This window comes from Eretmochelys imbricata, chromosome 26, assembly GCF_965152235.1.
Source record: "Eretmochelys imbricata isolate rEreImb1 chromosome 26, rEreImb1.hap1, whole genome shotgun sequence".
NCBI lineage: Eukaryota > Metazoa > Chordata > Testudines > Cheloniidae > Eretmochelys > Eretmochelys imbricata.
Window position 1 is genome coordinate 3,106,519 of NC_135597.1, and position 23,826 is coordinate 3,130,344.

At 42.3% G+C, this 23,826-nt stretch overlaps 1 protein-coding gene across 1 annotated transcript in view; it reads right to left on the minus strand.

Moving 5' to 3' along the window:
* Positions 1-23,826, minus strand: part of KCNU1 (potassium calcium-activated channel subfamily U member 1) — an 81,993-nt gene that overhangs the window by 17,346 nt on the left and 40,821 nt on the right. Inside the window, exons 17-19 of the mRNA XM_077805541.1 lie at positions 10,668-10,767; positions 6,919-7,143; positions 6,163-6,340 (exon numbers count right to left, since the gene is read on the minus strand). Of these exons, the coding sequence (XP_077661667.1) occupies positions 6,163-6,340; positions 6,919-7,143; positions 10,668-10,767 (503 nt within the window). The remainder of the gene's footprint in view (positions 1-6,162; positions 6,341-6,918; positions 7,144-10,667; positions 10,768-23,826) is intronic.

Genomic DNA, 23,826 nt, shown 5'->3' on the forward strand with positions numbered 1-23,826 from the left:
CTTTTCTACTCTTGGTCTCCAAGATCAATCTGGGTCATACCAGCAGCAGGTCTTCATCAGTCATTCATTCTCTGGTATGAACTCCACACCCCCTAAAAAAGGAATCCTGCATTCATGGATGTGCTGCAATCCCACTTATTTCAGATGGACTAATTTGGACTATTTATTGGACATCTTCTACATGTCTCCTCCCTGACCCCAATTCTGTGAACAGTTAGGCTCTGTCTACATTGGGTTGTTTTTTTTTAAAATTTTGTCTTGCAACTGTAAAGCTATGCCAGTGAAACCCCCGGTGTGGATGTGCTGCACTGGTATAGAACGGAGCTTGTACACGCTAGTGCAATTTATCCCAGTGAGTTCCCATAGTGGGTTGCAACAGTAGAAGCCCTAATTTGCTTCTACCAGGGAACAGGTGTACATTCATATTTTCGAAGCTTAAGATGAAAATAGAACTATAGGCGTCTCTCCTGTGCTGTGGGCACCTACTCTACACATTAAAAATCGCTGAATAAGAAAATGGCTGCCTATAAATACATCCGCTCCTTCCTCCAAAGCCTTATAAAAGGGTAAAAAAGGAGCTGTATTAGGGGTTTGTTATAATGCAACCATAGTGTTGTATATAGACGGGTGCAAATTTCCCTAGTCTGGGCCAACCACCTATTAACTTTAACATAGCGGTCCCAACAAAGTCAATGGGACTATTTGCATTCTCAAACTTAAACATGTGTCTGAGTGTTTGCAAGATCAGGGATCTTTTGAGACAGAGCCCCTCCATGAATGGTTTTGCCAGCCTCATACCAGCTGAGTTTGGCAAACTGTTTGGACATCCTCTGTCTCTGTGGGCTCTTTTCTCCCCCACCCCTTTCTAGTTCTTTTACTTGGCTTAAATCAAGTAAACAAGCTCATCTCTTTCCCCCTTTGCCCCCACCAAAATGGAGACAGAGAATAGAAAACCCTCTTCCTTATTTATATTTGGATCATCAGCTGACCTCATCAGGTTCCTTAGTTGCTAGCATTATTCAACTGTTTCACCTGGAAGTATTCCCCTCAGTTAATGCCACCTGAGTAGTGGCCCTGTTTCAGCACCACACACAGTGGCCCTGCTGTAATAATGCTAGTAGAGAAAGGAAAGATCAACCCTAATTTGCACTTGAGGCCAGATTTTCAAAGGTATTTAGGTATCTAAATATGCAAATAGGCACCTACTGGGAAATTCAAAAGTGGCTAAGCAAGTTAGCCATGTAGGGTAGGATCCATGAAGGGACTTAGGCATTGCAATGCTGAATGTCATAACACCTAACTTTTAAGTGCCTAGAAAATCACAGGAACAACACTGTGATCCATAAAGCCAAGTTAGGCATCTAGAGTCCCTACTAACAATGCACAGGGAAAGAGAGGTGCCTCAGAATGTGATCCACAAAAGCCAGCATGCGAGGCAGGGAGCCCCCCAAGCTAACTGATGGGAGCGGGTGTGTGCCAAGCCCCGCTCCTCCCACAGACCAGCCTATAGTATAGTGGTTAGGGATCCACCTGGAAGGTGGGAGAGGACCCATCCCCCTACTCCAATCACTTGTTATTTATCCACAATGGAACAGCTTCAGCAGGAGACATTGAAGGAGCCCCACATCAGAATATCCCATAGCTCAGTGATTAGACCCAGCTCCTGTGTGGTGGGACATGCTGTATTCAAATCCTTTCTCTCTGCTGACAGACGGGGGAATTAAACCTGGGTCTCACACATGAGTTAAAAGTTATAAAGTGGGTGCCATTACCTCCTCCTCCAGCTGGCTTTTGAATGGGACCCAATCCTGTAGATCTGCTCAGAGGCAGCCTACCGGATTGTGCTCTGCACATGACTTAGGCAGCTGAATGCCTATCTTCTCCCAGGTCTGGAGTCACTCCGAGGCTTAGGTGGGAGATAGATGGCACGGCCCAGAGAATAGAGCAGCAGTGAGTGCATTCCAGGGTCTAAAGCTTAGGCACTTAGGGAATTTTTACAGAGGAAAGCTAGGCACCCTGAGTGAATTTAGGTGCCTACAAAGTTAGGTGGCAGCCAAGCAGGAGATTTGGTGCCACACCTGGGGATTTAGATACCTAACTTGTAGGTACCTTAGCTACTCATGCATTGCACCCCTACTTCCGCTGAAATCAATGGGAGTTGGACACCTAACCTGCTTAGCAGGTGTTTAAAGTGCTAGTAGGCACCTTTCTGGGCCTTAGACCCCTTGAAATTTTGGGCCCTTAGACCCTTCTGACAGCCTAAAGGCAGCTTTCGAGTATAGGACTGTCTGATCTAGCAAGGCTGGGAATTTTTGTTTTTATATGTGAGGTTATTAAAAAGAAATAGTCATTCAAAAAAAATAACATATTTTTATGGTATCTCCTGCCTTTAACCACTGATGCTTTTACTGACCACGATTTTGGTTTTTTAGAAGTGGTGTTTAGAGGTGGACCAATACAAAATAATTACGAGGAAAAAGTGAAGCTAGTGGTTATAGCCGTGGGAGCTGGGACACCTGGGTACTACTCCAACCTCTCCCCACCTTAGTTCATAACCTGCTGGTTAACCATATAACCTCTCTGTGACTTGATTTAGCCATTCGCAAATGGGGTGTAATAATAATTTACTTCTTCCTAGGGGTGAATGTCTATAAGACGGTTTTGAGATCTTCATATGAAAAGCCCCATAGGAGTGTAAAATGTGGCCTCAATCTTTTGTTGGATCAGCAGAGACTTCCTATAGGTGGACCCAGCTGCAGGATCTGGGCCTATAATTACAAATAATTACAGCAGCAAAGCAGAAAGTGGGTTGGCTATTTTAACAACACATCTAATGAACCTAGAAAGAGGAAAGAGCTAATTTATACTCAGAAGGTGAATCACTAAACAGATTTAATGGCTGGCTCAGGGAAAAGGGGTTTTATTTATTGATGATAATGTCCTTTAAGTGAATACTACTTTTCTGTCCCCAGAAAACAGTGTAAATCTGAGAAATGGCCTTAACTGAGTAGCCAAGGATTTATGAAATTGGGATTGTAGTTACTTTAGGGTTCCAGAACTCACTAAAAAGTGAGTTAGGAGAGAGGCACCTTATAAATACCTGAGTGAAAAACCTAGGCTAAATAGAAAGGGATCATGTTGGGGAACTCAGTCTTTTGTCAGAAGATGTCAAAGCTGCTCGAGTCAGTGGTGACAGAATCTCTTTCCATTTATTGAAATAATTCTTTTAACAAGAACTGATCACAGTTGTGAGTAATAAAAACAAGAATAATTTGCATTTCCACATTGCCTCTCAGCCAAAGATCTCAACGCATGTTGCAAACTTTAATTAATTTGGCTTCACAACAATCCTATAACTATTATTACACAGGTGTACAATTAGGGTGCAGAACGACTAGGTAGTTGCCCAAGGACACACAGCAAGTCAGTGGTAAGGATGAGAATAGACTTGATGCCAGGATTCTTACTCTAACCACTAGATACCACTCCTTCTCAAACCCATAAATAGAACCCAGGAGCTCTGACTCTCAGTTCCCTGCTCTAACCACTAGCCCACACTCTAGCCATGAGTCAGGAAGAGAACCCAGGAGCCCCGATTTTTAATCGTCCCATCTCTAACCAGTACACTAGACTCCCACCCTGAAACATAATCTGGGGGTCCTGGCTCTCACTCCTATGCTCTAACTACTAGCCTTTTTTTCCTTCTCCAGAGAAGTAATCTGATTCCTTATATGCTTGTCAGTGTCCCTGCTTCTCCTATTCTGGGGCCGAGCATTGGCCAAGCTTTTCCATTATCCATGATATAAGATTTTTTCCCCATCCCCCTTGGTCATTTTAATGAATGAGGAAATCAGAGGCATCTTATTCCACATGCTCTGCTTCCGTGGAACAAATTGTCTTGTCATCTGTCCATCTCCCAACAGAATTGTTGGAAAGCTACATGGTGTGAAGAAGGATAGTCTTGTAGTTAAACCCCAGGACTGAGGATCTGAGATCTATTCCTGCCTATGATGTGTGACCATTGGTATGGGCTCAGATCAACAAAGGTATTTGGCCCACAATGCCTGAATACCCTTGAGGACCTGGGCCATGTTGCCTAACTTCTTTGTGCCTCAGTTTAAAGAACTGTAAAACATTGATAATACCCTTGGGGAAAAGCCTGGGAGCTTGTTGGGGTTAATTAAAGTTTGTAAAGGGCTCTGAAATCTTCTGATGGATATAGAAGTATTTCCAAGAGAAGTGGATAAAAATGTACTTGAGGAAACTACCCAGATGGGGTGGGAAGGGTTGTTTTTCTATTTTTCTCTATTATTGTTATTTCAGCTAAGGGGTTTGGATTCTGCTTATCACAAGTTCTGGTGATAAAGGCAAAAATGCTGAAGAGAAGACAGCCAGTGATTGATAGAAAGAAATGTCTTTTTATTCCTGTAGATAGATCTATCTATCTATCTATCTCCATATGTATGTACAGTAGCTATATCTGTCTACTATGGATAGAGAGATTTAGACAAATATATATATACACACACACACGGTATCTATATCTATCTATGTGGTCAATATATAGATCTACAACTATAGATCTAACTTTATATATGTACAGATTGCTTCTTAACTAATTAATCTGTTTCAGCTACATGTACTTCTTACTCAAACATCCCTTATTAGTCACTTTTTCTTCTTTTCTAATCCTATATTCATATTGTTTTGTCAATTTATTATTTAAAAACGTGTCTCTGCCTTACTCTAATCTTCCTTTGGCACAGCCATTGTTTTAAAAGCCTTGTGAATGATAATAAAGTATGGGGAAAACACTTAGGAGAGCCATATATTTCTCAGCCTGTTTTCAGTTAATTAATACTTCTCCTTTCCCAAGAGGAGGACAAATCTTGGCTCCTTTGCCAAATGAAGGGAGGAAGAGAGATGCAATAAATATTCTGCTGGACTGGAGTTGTTTGCTTCCATGGCAGTTCTGTGCTATAAATGCTGTTTAGATTAAAACAGCAGCCCTCCACCCCACCTCAAGCCCCCATGGGGAAACATACAAATCTCTTACCTGTGTTGAAGGTTAGGGAATGTGCAATTCATCTGCCATCTACCACTGCCCATTAGCTCCATTCACATGGGCTTTTGCAAACAAAACTGGAGCTACTAAAGCTTCAGAAGTAAGCATGGATGCACCCCCACCCCTTCCCCATCCTCAGAAGGTGGAAACCCAAAGTATTGCTCTGAATTTGGAAGAGTCATTGATGTATTTATCTTTCGGAGGGATACCCAGTGACCAGAGCAGTGGTAAATGAGGGGGCAATGCCCAGCAGTCTAAAGGGGTGGTGGAGAGAAAGAAAGGACACAGATGATTCCTCATCAAATTTTTCAATTTGACTCAGTCATGTTTTGCAAAAGCACACTGGGTAGCTCTCTGAGCACTTGGAGAATGAGTCCCAGAGACCTACTGGTTTTCCTTTCCATTAAACACCTGTTTGTCAAGCAGAAAAAAGTTTCCTTCCCCACTCCCTGACTCACCTCATTACTTAAGCTTTCTCTGTTTTTAATTTTTTTTTACAATTATTTTATGCCAGGAGTTTCCTAGCAACCAAAGGATGGACTGTGGGGCCCCTATGGTTGTTCCTGGCAGTGGTAGTGGGTATATTTTGCAATACATGCTGCCCATTGGTGAGAGTAGCTGGCTTCCTATTCTCCCTGACCCTTGCCAAGGAGTTGCTCTTACTTGGTGCCCCTCACCTCAAAGCTGCAAGACAGTGGGAACTGCCATCTTGTGTCCCCTAATTCCTACCAAATCTGACACCAGTACTAAGCCAGAGAGAGGGCAGTGGCTGCATTTTTTACTTCTTCATGTTGGACAAAGCAGGACAGGGCTTGTGGCAAGAGTCCCAACCTACAATCCATCACTGATGGGGCCTTGAAAAACCTCAAAATTGCCGACCAAAGTGCATGTTACCATCGTGGATGGTGTTAGTGCAAAGTCGTGACCACTCTCAATGAAAGATTAGTTTCAATTTGTCCTCTGCCAAGGTTTATGCAGAAGTAAACTGAAATATTCCTCTTCTAATGCTGCTGCTTGAGAAAGGCTACAGAGATTATTCTATTTTCCCCTGCCTCATCACATCAAAAGGCTCATCTACATAACTGAGAAGTTCTTACCTCCAGCAGTTGAGCTGCACTTAAACTGCATAGACCGGATGTTAAGAGTGGCTAAGATGTTTTCTGTGTCCACCAGAGTTGGATTGGTGGAAGCCCTCACGTGAGAAGACAGGATGGTACACATGGTGCAGTACCTTATGTTAACTGCCCTCAGGTCTGCACAGGAGAGGGCGCTGCCCTGGTAAAAAAGGACAGACAGTTGGAGTATGAGACTCAGAGAAGGGTGAACATTAAAGGGTCATAGGTTTGGTTCAGATAAGCAAACAAATTTCAGAAACTTCTCCAATGTTCCTCTCACCAGCAAAGGTCCAGAAACAGAAGTAGAAACTGCAAAAACTTTGAACTTCTCTTGTCAAATTTTGGATACTTTCCCACTTCTTGTGGGGATCAGGTTCTCTGTGCTTCTGTAGGAAACCAGAGAGTGAAGAAGCACCCATAAAAGAAAACAAACTTTGGAGAAGTGAAAATCTGTCAAGAAAGTTTTGGGTTCAGGTTCAAGTTTGGGGCAGAGGATCAATTAAGTTCTTGTTGGATCTGAACAGATTTGTCCATCTCTGATGAGAATACAGAATTGCAGAAGGAAAATCCAGTGGAAGACAAAAGAAGCAAACTCCTATCATAAGGGAAAAGTGTCAAATCTGGAGTGTTGTACATGGTTACTAAAAACATATTGAACTTTAAAACTGTCTAAAAATGGTGTGTGTGTGTGTGTGTGTGAGAGAGAGAGAGAGAGAGACTGAAGAGAGAAATTCTTACCGGGAATAATAGCAGCTTTGGGAAATTCTGGATAAATTTCCACTCTCTTTTCATATATTCCAGAGACCCGAGAAAGACAATGTCTTTCAGCTCCTGGTAAGTGAAGTTACTGGCTCTTAAAGGCATCACAAAGTTCCGCAGCCCAATTAATGTTGAATTAGCATCTCCAAAGACACAAACGACGATATGATCATGCAGAGGTGAAGTAGTTTGTCTCTGGTGCTTCTAAATTAAAACAGAACAGACCCCAAGCTGCTAGTTTTTTACATTTTTCCTCAACGTCCCGGAAGACTTGGGCCATTTCCTTACTGGATAACACTCCTGCCATAGAATCAGACTTTGTATAAAATGAAACAATTCCTCATAAGTTCTTTGACTCCAAACTCACTCCCCTAAAGTTTCGGTACCAGGAATACAACATAGCAGAGAAGATAGCTTACAATGGTGAGGAGAACTACATGTTCAAATCCCAACAGTATCTGCTGAGCCCTACAGTCTTCTAAAACAGTAAAATAAATATCAGGCAGTGTTGTGTTTATGAGTCTTTCAGGTGAGCCTTTAAAAAGTAAGGTACTGTTAGCTCTGCATGGACATTACTGATACAAGGCACTTTTTCACTAAGGGTAAGAAGTTCCCCTTGAAGTTGTGGTCAAAATCTCTTCCCCCTACACACACATTGTTGTGAAGTGTGCTCGCCTCAGTACATATGAGCAGTAAATTCCATGAAGCTTGCAACTTCCCTTCAGAAAACACAAGCTGATTGCTGCAAACAGAAGAATTTTACCCAGACACCAGATTAGAACCCCTTCCTCTGCTGTGCTCAGGCAGAGTCAGGGATTTTAAAGGGACGCTCCCCACCCTTTCTGCACTGGCTGCTCCTACTGTGCTAAGGTTTTTAGTGTGTTCCATATCATGGCTAATCAGAACTTCACTGCAATGGTGGGATTAGAACTCCAATCATCTTGCTCCAGAAGCACAGAGCAGTATCGCTTGGAGCAAGCTATTAGCAGTATAGGTCCTACAACACACAGTGGAGCAGTTCTTAGTCCTTCCAGTAGAGATCAGTGGTGCACATAGACAATTTAAAACCGTCTTCGTTCCTCTCCCTCACAGTCTCTTCACCTCATCTTTACGGCCCCTCTCATCTGTGTCCCCCTCATACACCTTCCCTTCAATTTCCTCACTCCCTTTCTTTTCTGTTTATTTATCCAATCTCCTCCCAACCAAACCTGCCCCCCCAAAAATAAATATATACATAAATTAAATTGTAGCACTAACATGACACCTGCTGCCTGCACACTGTTCTCTCTGCTTGTGTTTTATATCATGTTCCCCATGCTGTGTCCGCTACCCTGTGTTTGTCCATGAGCCCCCCTTCTTGCTTGGTCCTTAGGCATTACTGCAGTAAATATGATTAATAATAACAACTTTGGCCAATTTGTTATTTACATAGGATCGTATTTATTTATGTATTTGTTATTAATTTCAGGGTTGGGGCCCCATTGTGCAAGGCAAAGTACAAATGCACAGGAAGACATGGTTAGTCCTTGTCTCAAGGAGCGTGCCATCTCATTTAAACCACAGAGATCAGGGGAGAGGCAGAGCAATCATGTTAGGGAATTTGTCTCAACCCTTATTTTTTGACCAGATGTATATTTGGGTTTTGCATTTCTGGTCCTGTGATGTCATGTTTCCTTGTGACACACTATGCCATTGTTTGTGTCATCCTCTCTGCATGATGAGGTTCCAAATAATGAGATGTAACTGAGGAAGCCTTACTTGATTGGTACATGGTATGTGTCCACATTAACCAGTTGAGAGCTGTCAATTTACATAGTGTGTATCCACCTTAGGCAATGAGGTGTCAAATTAGTAAGTCCTCGTAACATTCTTTCCCCAGCCACTTTTCTTTCCAGAGAAACAAAAGCATTATGGCAGAGGAAACTTTCCTGATGAGAGATTACAATCATAACTAAATTAAATGATTGTCTCTAACTAATCGGTTTAGTTTATATTGAATAATGAAACCTTCAGCTGTATTTAATGCAACATGCCTTAAGTCCAATGATTAGTTTGTTGAATGGAGCTAAACAATTAAAAATGCAATCTATTATATAGCGTATTTTATAGGAACAATTGGAAAAACGATGACCGCTGGAATCTACCGAAGGAAATATGCAGTTGCTAGATCAACAGGAGAAAGTTTGATATAATAAGCGAGCAACAGGGACGGACATGTTATTTTGGAGAAACAAGTCTACAAGCTTGAGGTGTAATTCCCAGCTTGAAGAATCATACCGGTGCTAGCTCTGATAGTGCTTGTGCACTAAAAATAGCCTAGCATGAGTAATGGGAGCGGCTCACCACCCCAGTACATATCCATCTGAGATGCTAGGTACCTAGCTGGGTTGGCTAGCACCTCAGGCTGCTTGCACTGCTGTGGCTACACTCTATTTTTAGCACACAGGCTTGATCAGACCTAGCGCTGATGCGATTTCTCAAGCTAACAGTCCCCAGCCCCAAGTGTAGACATACGCTAAGGATTTGAAAATGTGTCTTAGGTGCTTTTGAAAATGCTACCGTTGGGTTATCTGAGCTGAGCCTCCAGGCCTTTCAGATATTTATCCCTTTCTACTTTGGATGTTGATGGCTTTTAGGATCCTTTTACATGCTCAGAAGGAGGATGCTGCATTTCAAGCAGCATGAATTCCAACCTGCTGCAAGTCTCCCAGCTGGCGGAACAGCTTGAACATTCTGTATTTCTGATGAAATCTTTGATCACCTCACTGCAAGATTTGGTTGCCTCCTCTCAGAATCCTGGCAGCTCAGAGCACCACCTGCCATTTCTGAATGGAATTTTATTCTTTTAAAAGATTAACACTTATAGTAAATAAATGAGCTAAAAGGAAAAAAAAAAAAGAGTTTAAAGATTCCCAGACTGGTAAAATCAGAACACAGAAAGTCTTGAAATTTGCAATTAAGTCATTAAAAAAAATTTTTTTGAAAATCTGTTTCCTCTTTGCCTACCTGCCAGGACCCTCTAGTGAACCAGCTGCTCCCCCACCCCCAAGTCTTGCTGCATAGGAAAGCCTTGCTGGGGAGGTATTATGTATTATATTAGAGATATATTAAAAAGAGCCCCCTCTCTGTGCACCCCATATAGCCCTAGTAAGGTTGGGGTTCAATTCCCAGCTCAGCCACAGACACCTTGTATGACCTTGGGCAAGTCACTTAGCCTCTCTCAGCCTCAGATCCCCATCTGTAAAGTGGGGATAACACTCCTGTGCCAGTCTTCCGCATGTAGAGTATACGTTCTTTGGGAGAGGGACTGTCTCCTGATATGTGCATTTACAGTGCCTAACATGATGGGGTCTTTGTCTTGATTGGAGCCTCTAAGTGCTATTGTCATACTAATAATAATAACCAGCAGGAGCAGATGGAACCACCCTCAAGGATGCTACTGCTTCTAGACACTCCCATTCCCACCTGTCCCTGAGGCTCAACCCCTCTCTGAGCTTCCCTCAGGGTCTCGTAGCATAGATCAGTGTCACAGTGTATCCCTAAGAGAAGAAGAAAGAACACAAGTAAAGTGAGTGAGTGAACCGCGCAGGTGTGAGTGTGTCCTCGGCACTGAGTACACAGTGGGTGCCAACCTCTGCAGACAGCAGAGCCCTTAGATACTTAGAAAGGCATTCCCCAGAAGCAGTCATAAGAGTTCCATACAGCCTAGCTGATTACACCACACCTACCAGGACAGCCTGTTCCAGTGGGACAGCCTTGCACCAGTGGAACATTCCTGTGGAATCCAGCAGAGCATTGCTATCCTCTTCTGCCACGACAGCAGCAATCCTAAAGAGATAGAGCAACTGATCAGCTACATCGCAGCCATGGTGACAGTTTAGCCACATTGAAATGATCTTTGTACCGGTTCGCAAGAACCCATCTTTGTCTGACTCGTGGCTAGTCTGTCCCACTGCAGCAAGGCAGATCGGTTGTAAGGAGCTGTACATTACATACAAGAGATCTGTCTTGTCCTGGCTGGTACATAGTTGCAGTGATGGTGCAGCAATTTAAAGAAAACACTAGAGGGGATTATTTAGATGAATTCTCTTGTTAATGTGCAAAAAGAAAAGGAGGACTTGTGGCACCTTAGAGACGAACAAATTTATTAGAGCATAAGCTTTTGTGAGCTACAGCTCACTTCATCAGATGCATGCATGTATCTCACAAAAGCTTATGCTGAAATAAATTTGTTCGTCTCTAAGGTGCCACAAGTCCTCCTTTTCTTTCTGTGAATACAGACTAACACGGCTGCTACTCTGAAACCTGTCATCTTGTTAATGTGCCGTGTAGAGCCAAGCAAATGCAGGGAAAACACATTCATCAAATATTTCTTTGAATTATTATATGGATGGTTTTAGTGGCTGTTTCATGCTTGCTTCCCCTGAATACTCTAACCACCGAGTTCATCAGCAGGGATGTTCATGGAAAGAGCGATTTTTATGCAACCCCTGTCTAGCCCCAAAACCCAACGAAATCATCAGGAACCTTTCCATTGACTCGATGAGTTTAGGATCAGGACGATGTTGCAGAGTATTGACAGAAAGTACATTTCAAATATGTAGTTGTGCTTCAAAGTGTTATATTCATCTAATCAGGGAGCAGAAAGAACACCATGTGCCTTACATATCCAATCAGGTTAAATTCTGAATGCCAAATTGTTGTGATGTTACTGTTCCTGACCTCAAGAATTGTTCGGAGAATACTTTTGAATGGCAGATAACTATGAGAAAATCACTATCTGATCTCAGCCAACTCCTGAACAGAAAAAAGAGGTGAAATGTGTTGAATAAATAATTCACTCAGAACGATTTTCTCCTGTTCTGAAGTTGGGGTAAAATCAACCTTGAACAATTGTCAAGAACATTTACCAAGTCAGGTACAAAATCGACTTGATCACCCTATGACTGTAATGACCACAATAATGGGGGGAATTAAAAAAAACCCACCCAGGGGATTAGATCTTCTGCTGTCGTAAACTGGCATAACTCCACTGCTTCCATAGAACTACATGAGCCTGCACCAGCCAAGGTACTAGCCCTTCATATTTTACGTGTCTTAGGGCTTGTCTAATCTTAAAATGCAGCAGTGTTGCTGTAGAAGTGAAGACGCTACCAATGCCGATGGAAGGGCTTCTCCTACTGGCGTAGATACTCCGCCTCCCCAAGAAGCGGTAGCTATGTCGACAGGAGAATTCCCACCTCCCCATTGATATAGCGCAGTCTACACAAGGAATTAGGTTGGTATAACTACATCATTCATGGTGAGCAATGCAGTTATACCGACATACCTTGCTGGTGTAGACCACACCTCAGTAATCTCTCACCTGGCACAAACAGAATGAGCAAGGCCAGGTTCACTGAATGGGAGGGTGCTGCAGGGGCAGGAGGGAGGTGTGAAGGGAAAGGGTGACATTCCTTTCTGAGGGCCTTTCTGAGGCTGTTTCTTTCCACAGGAGACCTCATCAAAGACCAGGCTGGAAGTTCCAGCTGGCTGCTGCTAGCTCACCAACCATAGTCTAAGGAAGTAATAACGAAGCCCCAGGGTGTCCTCGTTAGAATGGGTTGCCTTGTTCTTTTTAAATTAACATGTTTCCAGGTTTTATAAACATTCACCCATCACGAGACCAACACAAAATATAAAAGCCACAGAGGGTCCATTAATGGCACTGAGCAAAACTGTAATGATTGCAGCTTGGCAAGCAGCCTGCAAACCTTCTCTGTGACATGTTCAAGACATTAGAACATGTGCTGGGTTTAATTTTAATCAGAAGTCAGAAAGCTGGCTCCATTGCAGAACTGCAGTGCCTTCCTAACCCTGTTCCCTCTTAGCTAGCACAGTTCAGCAGGGACCAGCACCAGATGTTTCAGAGGAAAGTGCAAGAACCCTCACCTGTGGCAGATATGGGATAATCTGCCCTCAATGATGGTCTCACTTTAGAGACTGGCTTAAACACTGAACCATAAGGTCTTATATCTCTTCCAAATTTAATTAGTATTAACTATTAAAACTCTAGATATTATTGCTACCATGTAAATGTCTAGTCCCTCTTTGAGTCCTGCTAAATTCTTGGCCTTAATGACATCCTGTGGCAGTGAGTTCCACTGTCTAATTACAGGTTGCATGAAAAAAATTCCTTTTATCAGTTTTGAATTTTTCACTTTCCAATTTTATTTGTTCTCCCTTTGTTCTAGTGTTATGAGACAGTGAGAAAGTCTAAACTTGTTCTCTAAATAGAACTGTCTACAGTAATTGATATATCTGGGGGAATAAATAAACCTGCATCCCATTAAACCTCTCCAGTGTATCCATACAGTCCGATGCCAAATAGAGACAGTTTTGTCCATTAGCCCTACGGCTCCTCCCCAGTATACAAGGCCTCTTCCCTGCTGCCCAGATAATGAATGTCCCAGCCAGTGATTAAATGGTATTTTGGCAAGTTGGAGACAGTCTTCTCACAAGTCCTTTTCACTCTACTCAGCGCTACCAATCAATCAGTGCACACGTTTTCTATCATAATAAAACCGTCATCTATATACACAAGCCACCATGGGTGACATCTCCCTTCATTCCAATATTATAGGAAACATATATGCCTTGGAGGAAACACCTGTTGGAACTCCGAGATGGGAAAAAAAAAAAAAAAGACTGCAAGAAACCCACTTAATCATAAAGGCATCCACCCGATGTCCTTGCCAAAGCAAAGGGGATTGTGATTTAGCTCACCATTCTTTAACTAAGGTTCCCTTCTGCCATATGTTCTGCAAATGACATGATCCTTGCAGAAATCTGCTTTCCTTGAGAGAGGAGTAAATCAGCCTACACTAAGATCTTAGGAATTTGAAAGTGGGGAAAAAAGTCTTACGGGTATATAGATGCTTAGGGCCAGATTATCAAAAGAGTTCAGGGCCAGCTTTTCAAGAGCTTGTCACTTGCTGTTGGGACCAAATTTCTCAAAAGGGCTGAGCATGTTGGGCGCTGGGCTTTTTTGAAAATGTGGCTTTTGGTGTCAGAATAAGAGCGGCTGCATGGCGAGTGCTTTGGAAAAACTGGGCCTTATTTAGATGTCTGAATGGGAGCTGAGCTCTTTGAAAATCTGGCCACAATTGTGAGGGCTAAATGTTTGAAAATCTGGAGATAGGTGCATATCCCACTTGTGGATTGGTGCGTAGGGATGTGGGGCGTGTGGGTGTGTTTCCAGGTCCCTGTGCCTGATCCACTCTGTGCCTGATCCACCCAAGATATGAATCTTTTATAGCCTCACCTGACAATGCTTGGCTGTTTAACCAAGCCATAGAAAGACTTGTGCTTTCAGCTCTAGAGGTCCCCAGTTTAATCCCCTGTGTGTCAGCCAGGATGGCAGCCATCACAGGTGCTCTAGAGTTGAAATGATAGGTAGACAGATAACCACAGTTTGATGGTGAAGTTTGTTCTTTTCCTATATCAACTCATAGTCAGAACTGTAACAGAAACCCATCAGTCACGTCTTAGTGAACACTGGATCAGTACCTCAGCTCCGAGGTATGCTAGAAGACAGATAGATCCATTATGTTTCAAACGTCACCTGAGAATTTTGAACTAGCATAAGTGATTAACAGTTGTTTATAGCATTCCAAGACAGGAATGGAAGCCCTTTTATCGTATCTTCAGCTGCCAATAACGTCCTGCTGATAAGCTATCTTTAAATCCTTCACAATGTCTTTGCAAAGCTCTGAAATCTTTTTTGAATCCCCAGCCTGCAGCATTCTGACCTTGGATGTTTCAGTCTCACATAGGAGAATGTGCTTGAAGTGAGTCTTGGTGTCAGACTTTTTGGTGTTTGCTGAGTTCTTTGCTTACTGGTATTCCCTTGGCTTCAGCAAGCTGAAAACCTTTGCAAATCCTTTGGACACAGTACTGCCTTCTGTCTCCCAGTGTTGTAATGAGGAGAGGAAAAGGACATAAGACTGAGTGCAAAGCATCCTACCATTAGCGGTGGATGGAAGAATTTCTTGATTATGCCTAAACAACCAACACACACAGTAAATACCTGAGCTGCCATTGCAGAAGATTTCAGAAAGAAGAAATCTCTGGGTACCTAAATGAAGCAGGCAGGTTGATTCAACAGCTGGAGCTTGGAAAGTCCGCATCCCACCAGCCTGAACATCATTCCATTGTCTTCTGCATGTTGAGGCTTGTGAATGATTTAAGGCATGGAATGTAGGCTATTCAGTTCACATCCCATTTGGGAATCCTCTTTATTGTTTTTTTAATCACTCCCAGATATTGCACTGCACATATGTTAGTCTTATACTTCAAGGAGGAGTAGGGCTTCACACACAAAGCAAAAATTGCCTGTGCCCAGGCAGGTTGCTAAACAGTCTCCCGTTAATGGCCATGGCTGCATTGTGAGAATACTGCTTATTCATCATCACAGATTAATGTACATTACTTCAATCATAATGGATCAAAGTGGTTTGCCTACTTCGCATGGAACTGTGAGGTGTAATTAATTGATGCATGCAGAGGAGCTGTGCATAATTGCAAAGTATCATTATTTATAGTATTCCAACAAACTGTTAACAAACACATACGGCAACACGTAAACCCAGCATTTTAGAAAAAAGGATTGTAATTATATCCATTGAACCAAACAGTTCCTTAACAATGTACATGCAACCCCTAGTGAAGTGAGTGGAGTTACATGGGTATCACTAAAGTTGCAACAAACAATTTTATTTATAGTACAGTAACACCTAAAGGCCACAGCTGAGTTCAGGGCCTTATTATACTAGATGCTTTGCCCGCACAGTGTAAGGGACAGTCCCTACCCCAAAAAGCTTTCAGTATGAACTGACAAGACAGAGAAAGGATGGAAAGTGGTTTGCCTGCAGTCACACACGAGGTGGATAGAAAGGCTGAGATTCGAACCCAGATTTTCTGACTCCCAGTCTAATGCATCATCCATTAAACCACAGCAAGGCCACACTGAGACATATCATGCTGCAGTGGCATGGCACAGCTGTGCCAGACACTCTGGTCAAGACGCTCTATGCCGATGGGAGAGAGCTTTCCCGTCGGCATAAAAAAACCACCTCCGCAAACTGCATAAACTATGCCCACAAACACTTATGCTGGTGTAATTTATATTGCTCAGGGGTCTGGAATATTCACACCCCCATGCAACGTAAGTTTTGCCAGCATAGGCTGTAGACATAGCCTGAGACAGCAGCTGCTTTGTGTTCCGCTACAAGAATAAAGTTCTCTGCAGCCACAAGGTTAGCAACTTTTGTTTTAAATGAAAGCCAGGAGTCTCATGTAATAACATGACTGCAGGAGCCAGGGCTTTAATAAAAACACCAAATAGCACTCAGATTTGTGATAAAATCATGAGTTAGCTACTCTGTGAACAAAATATGGGTGCAAATGTACAATAGGTAACAATGCTGCATTGTTGGGGAGATGGCCTAGGTGCTCTCATGGGTCCTTTCCATCTCTAAACTCATGAAGCTGTTTGACCTTCTTTAGTAAGCCTGTCATCTGATCTGTATGTCCCTTCTCTGCCCTCCAGTCTAATTAGCTTCCTCGGAAAGGTTGCTAACACTTCAATGTACAAGGACACATTGTGCAGCACACAGATAAAAGCCAGGTGCCATAACTCCATCGCTGATGTGTTTAATAACAGCACCATTATCACAAGAAAGCCAGACGCCCCGGTTGCAGATTGAATTTGTGTATCCGTGAATTGTTTTACCAGAAAACAATAGCTCATTATGAGTGGTGTCCATTTTGAGATCTCTGCTGAAGTTCCCAAGGGTTACTGTAGGGCCATTAAAAATGCAGTCTCGCCCACACCTACGTATAACGTATTGCAACTGAGAGATGGTTTAAAATTGCAAACCACTGACTCAGAGTAGCATCAGCTTCAGGACTCTGGCAGCCCCTAACTAGTTTATTCTGGGTTCTGACCCCCCACACACACACCCCACACACACTCAATTCACCAGCTGTGACATCACCTGCGATTGCCAGAACATCACAGTGAAGGGGTATTGTCCTGACACGACACTGTGTCAAAACTACTGTTCCCTGTAGGTGTCCTGCTCATGGTTCCTTCCCACCCTCCCTGCATTCCAACTTATTTCATGTCACTATACCACGGATTTAAATTTAACCATTCTCATCGAGGTGGGAGAAAATGCCTTTCACTGACAGTACAAACTTCTGAAGGTACACTGCTGAAGAAGAGATGTGGTTTGCCTTATGGTGGAAATTGGTGAAAAGCCCACATTTGGCTGGTTTTATGCTACAAGAGAACTCTACACACAGCTGTACTGATGGAAAATGACCACAGATATTTACAGTGCAAATTTCTGGATTCAAGCCCATTGTCAATCAGAATGGGGCAGATGCTAACTTTAAAAGTAGGGCCTGATTCTGCTACTCACACTTTCAGCAGTGGCTTTTCTCGGTGACAGTCAGACTGATTAGAGAGTCAGGCACTACTCAGCTTGAGCACGGGTGGCAGAATTTGGCCCCTAATTATTTAATTAAAACCCCAAAGCATGTGATGTGTATGAAGGAACAATGTTGAACTTGGCAAACAGGGAAAAGCAAATCTGGTCATGATGAATAATCTCCAGTGACAACCTTGTCATTTTTCTGAGAGCTTCTCAAGAGTTCCCTTTTTTTTTTTTTTTTTTTGGTCACTGCTTATCAGAATTTGCATGGCTAGTTAGCAGGTTAATTTAATTATCAGCACTGTTTCTGAACAGCCTGATGGGGGATCTGTGGAGGGCAACAGAATCTGTTCTTGAATTATGGAATTGCACACACTCACACATCTGGAAGCCATCGTGGAACAGATCACGGTCCTGTAAACACATGTTGAGTGTTGCAATATTGTACTAATCACTTCCAACCTGTCAAAGTTTGCAGGAGAAGAGTGACTAGGAACATTTGGGATCATTTGTGACTCAGTGCCATCAGCTACTTCCCCGCCACTTATCATGACATTATTAATAGCAAAATAATCTAAAAAACAGAACTTGGGTTAGTCAAGATCTTTGATGATAGGAGTGATTTTTCACTAAGACCAATATCCAGTAAAAGCTGGGACCCAGTTACATAGCAACATACCATGTGATTTTTAGATGAACTGAATCTCTAGCATGTGAGACAGACTTCTCTGAGTCCTCTACAAGTGGCATGCAGCTCTGGAGCTGGCTTTCTGCACTGGGGTGGATTTAATCCAATGCAAAACAATCATACTCTCTCACAAAAGCTTATGCGCAAATAAATCTGTTAGTCTTTAAGGTGCCACCAGACTCCTTGTTGTTTTTGTGGATACAGACTAACACGGCTACCCCTCTGATACTTGATACTCTCTTAGGGAGACGTACCTGGTGGAGTAATGGGTCTTTGGACTCAGTGAAACGAAGAGGAGTTTTGTTGAGCGAGGATTGAGCACGGAAGGTGAAATTCACCTCACACAAGGCCTATGCACCATTTAAGTCCCATTTAAGCCCTATTTTGAGTTCTTCAGTGGTGCATAGGCCTTGTGGCTAGCCCTCTGCAAAGAGCGAATTCCACCCAGGCAGATTAAGGAATTCAGGACTTGGCCCTGTCAAAGAGAGTTCCACCAGTATTTCTCACATGCTCGCGCACCAGTTCAACCAATAAAATATGGCTGCCTTGCACTCCAAGCTCAAGTTCTTTGTTAATCCACTGCATACCTGTTTAACTCAAATCCCCATGCAGTAATTAAATAGTTTTTTTAAATGGATCATTACAATGTGATTTATGACATTTGCGTAATTGTCAGAATTACTGTAGGTAATTAAAATACAACATGCATGCTGCCAGAGACTTCAGTCACTCTCAGCACCCTCATTAAAAATCAGGAGATGACCAAATTAGAAATAGATTGGTTTGCACAAGTTCACAGAGAAAACTAATTCGAAACTTATCCTTATGCATTCAGAACTCACACAGTCAGTCATGCACAGTCTTAAAGCGATTATACTATTGTACAATGTGAAATGGAGTGAGCAGTATATGGGTGGGAACACCTCTCATTACACAGTGCAATGCAACTTCATTTTGCAAAGTAAGCATATGCCCCAAACCCTTTGGAAAGCTTGATAATGGACATGAGAGACGGGAATGAAGAGGCGTAGGGGAGAGAGAAAGACTATGATTTCACACGAGATTTGAAAAGAGGTAGGAAAATGAAGGGAGTAGCAGAAGTTGCAGAGAAGAAGGCTCTCTCGCCAACAGTGGCAAGCTGGAGAGAAAGAAACAGAGCGAAGAGAGTGGCTAACGGAGCTGAGAGAGATGAAGTCTGTGAGGTTAGCTGGAATAAGTTCATAAGCATCTTTAAAAACAAGGAAGGGAGATTTGTACTGGACTGTGAAAAGCATGAATAAACAAGGAAGTCAGCAGACAGCAGGGGTTGAAATGGCACTAAAGCTGGCTGGGAATTTTTTGGCAAACTGTTTTTGCATCAAAATATGTTGATTCATCAGAACTGAAACTGTTTGTGGGAAAGGGTTTGTTTTGATTAATTTCTTGACTAGAAAATTTTTTGGGAAAAAAAGTTTAGAAAAATTGTTGAAAAGTCCAGTTTTTGACATTTTTGAAACAAAAAAAATTCAACTTCACAGTTCATGATGACTTTTCCTAGACAAAAGGGGCACGGAAAAGCATCCAAACTTTTCTTGTTTATCCAAACCCCCTTCGGTTGTGCTATGGCTTTAAACATCCCCTGATACTTCCATCAACAGAAAAACAAAGGGAAAGTGAAACTTGTTTAACTTGTAAGTTAGGTTTTCCCCCTGACTGAAAAACAGGCAGCTAAACTTTCCCAGAACCCCCGCTCCTTCAGGGCAAATGCCAGGTAGGGATCAAAAGCACACAGTGCAAGCTGACAAAAAGGATCTTGCTTATTGTAACAACACTTTCTCCACCTCTATCTATCTCCCTTTTCTTGAGAACACAGTTTTACACTTGTCCTTCATACAAATAACCCGAGGGTGAGAATTATTCAGAAGGCTTGTGTTTGACACCCCATCTGTTCATTTCTGACAGCGATATATAATGTAAGGCTATAAAAACTTGAAAAATAATGCAACATAAAAAGGGATTGACTCGGCTCCAAGAGGCCATAAACGGTAACAAATACCATTGTATGATTTATTTCGTGCTGTAATCTTTACAGTAAGTCATCTTTCAGACATTTCCATGTGACAGGTTTTAATAATATTAATGCCCAGAGCAATCCAAATCATCGCCAATAGACATATTTATCAAGCTGCCAATCCAAGTAAATGAAATTCTATAAGCAATAATGTAACATGTTTAAAGGAAGCTAATAAAACAAGTCAGCAGAGAAATATTACTTCAAAGTATTCTCTCTCTAATCCGGCCCTGGATGTTATACAGCCAAAATGCAAATCTTTCCCCTATGTGATTTATTACTCCAAAAATACCAATGACCTTTTCACGAGCTCCTGCACAGCCCCTCACACACATTCATAAAGATCGTGATGCATTCTGCCAGATTAGCTGAATGCTGGAGTGCTTAGCATTATTGCTTTGTTTTGCCTTGCCTTTGGATTGAGATGTGATGGGTAGCATCAAAGAATAAGATCTTATGTCTTTAAGATTTATTAAAAACTGACAAGCCCTAACGTAGGCTTTGCAACTCAGCAGGTATTTATGAACAATTATCCAGATGCTAGATAAGTTTCAATTAAAGAGGAACTAAAATTTTGTTCTTTAACCTGGTTTTCCCTTTCATCTAATTCAGTTTTTATTAATCCTTTGTTTGGCTAAACGATCTCTCATCCAGGACAAAAAGGAGTCCGAGACAGCACAGTCAAGCATCAATGTGGGATCTTATGCACAAACATTCTTTAGTACCAATCTAGAAACAAAGCAGGAATGAAAAACAAGAGTCAACAACTCAGCAAAAAATACACCATTAAATTTGTCATGCCTATAGGCAAGAACATGTGGAAAAACCATGTCTAGTAAAGGAAATGTATTGATGGAAAGACTCATAAGTGTCTCAGGATCCTAACAGGTTTTCAGTCTTTTACTTATAGCCCAGCTTTATAGAATTTCTTTTGTGAAATGGTACCAGTTAAGTCAATTTCCTGGATATAAAGACCCACTTCTTGGTGATCAATTTTGGGTGAAAAAATGTGTGCGTATTTGAGTTTTGTACGTGTAGTTTGAGAGAAGAAATCTTTAATCAGAGCTTTGCAAACAGCCAAAAATCTATGCAAGACCTGGGCCTGGTGGGTGTTTGAAGTCTAGTAACCCTGCCCATTTCCCTCCAACTGGACCTCCTTGAAATTTTCTGAATTTCAGGTTCTTGATAAAATTTTTAATTGAAAATACATTTTTTGACAAAGAACCCTCTCCCGAATAAATATAGAGCTAGTGAAAACTTTTTGAGCAGTGAAAAAGATTGCTGATTTTGACATTTCAAAAGTTCTGAAACACTATTAAAATATTTTGAAAATTCCTAATTTTTTTTTTCGTACCTACTCTACCTTCTCTCTCACTCACTCCTTAGCTGGAGTCTATTTCAGTGGTATATGAGCACCTTTTTTTATGGGATGCTTAAAACTATGTGTCTTAAAAGTCCCCAAGTCCCTGCAACCTTCCTAAACAAGGGATCATGTGATCTCTAAGTTCTTGTCTACAGTAGGGAATAGAGCCATTTGTAACTGAACTGGTTTAAGCATGAACAGTTAAGTAGATCTACACTAACTAGAATGAATTGGTTTAAGACCCTTTGCATATTCCTTCATCCACAACAGCACTGTCCCTAAATCATTTTCAACTGCAATGCCCTCTTGGCATCTATCCTAAAGTTCTCACCATACCTCCCAGAAGAGGTGCTTCTTGAAGATTTTGAACAGTCTCTGGTACACAATGTGAATCAATGCAGTTCATCTGTGTCCCTATATGTACTGCAATGGTTCAAGAGGAAGTCGCTTCTAATGCTGCAGCAGCAGAGCATACTCCAAATGGTATTAAGCCAGTATGGAAAACTTTGGAGCACTTCTGTGCATTAACACAAGGGCTGGGAGCTGGGCTCCTAAATTTCCATAGATCCTCTTTTAAAATCCCAACGGAAGTGCAAAGGGTCCCTAGTTCAATGACATTTCAATTTGTCAGGAAGGGTTTTGGTGCAGGGCTCAAGCCAGGGAGACAAATTCTACTGCTTAGTGATCAGGGCAATGGCCTGGGATGTGGGAGACCCATGCTTAAATCCTTGCTTTGCTGCATTTGGGGTGCAGAGCAGGGATATAAACATGGGCTGTGCACATTGCAGGCCACTGCTCTAACCTAACCTCTGTGCTATGGAGTGTGATAGTCATCCTTTCACTAGACAGCCCAGGATGGAAACGCTCAGGTGTGTTCACTCAATTCCACTGTTGCAAAGACATTCACAAGGTTTTGTTTCATTTCAGTGCAGAAAAAAAACAAATTCTGAAATCTGGAGAGAGACTTTAAGGATGTCCGGGGTGAGTTCACCTGGTAGTACCCCTGCACAGGAGGCTTCCACACTTGTAGGGGGTGGTTTGCTTGCAATTGGTCCTGGCCACTCACTCAGCTCTCACTAGTGGCTCCAAGTAGCTGCATGTACACTGCAGTGTCACACCCTGATACTTTACCTCAGCTGGCATGCTGAACCTAGTGAGAGGAGTCAGTGGTGGCAACCGCTAGAGAAGGGCATGCCTGGCCCTCCAAGGAGTCAGGGTCAAACACGTGTGGAATATTAGACAATAGAAACTGAATGAAGAATGGAAAAGACTTCATTTGGCCCCATCGTTATTGCTGAGAATATGGACGTGAACCAAAGAAGGAGAGAAGAAAGTTACTGGAGCACGGAATTGTTGTGCTCCTGACAACTCCATCTAGGAGAGTGTGTCTTCACTTTGTGAGCTTGGGCCCATCACTTTCCCGCTCTGTGAGCCCCTTCCTTTGGGCTTGTCTTCACTACAGAGCCTTCACTGGCATAGCTATGCCAGCAGATCCCACTAGTGAAGACGCAGGTTAAGCAGACAGAAGAAGTTCTTCTCCCAGCATGATGACACCACCTCCGAGAACAACATTAGCTGAGATGTCAGAAGCACTCTTCTGTTGACATAGCTGTGTTTACACCAGCGGTTTTGTCAGCATTGCTCTGTTGGCTAGGGGTATGCTTTTTTCCCATTCACAGATGACATAGCTATGCCAGCAAACCTTTGTCGCATAGTCTGAGACTTTGGCTGTCTTCTCCATTTAGACTGTGAGCTCTTTTAGAAAGGGACTGTCTCTTACTGTGTGTGTACACAGTGCCTCCTGATCTCAATAGGAGTCTCTAGGCACTATTATAATGCCTATAATAAGTACTACTACTGCTATCTGTAACATTATAAAATGTCCTCCCATAGGAAGCAGTGGAAGTCCAATCCCTGGTGGCATTTAAATCTAGACATCCGAAAACCTTGTGTAGGGTACAGTGGTGCCTTGGCTAGAAGGGACATCATTGCCTCTTTTGTGATTTGATGGTGAGGGAGAACCTTGATGGGGAAGGGAATTATGTATTTGCTTTTTGGCTGCATCTTCAGGGAATTACAGTACATCTGCTAGTAACATTTGTGTTCCTTTTTGTTAAGCGGCAGCAAAGATCTCAGGGAAAAATAAATAAATAAGAAATACCTAATCCCCAAGGTGTAATGCCAGAATATGGAAACTCACTTCTCTTGAATACCTCCCTCTGGCATAATTGACTTTTCATGCACATTTTAATAATGATATTTCAGCAGGTGGTGAGGGCTCTTTTTGTGTGTGTAAATTATGTTGTGG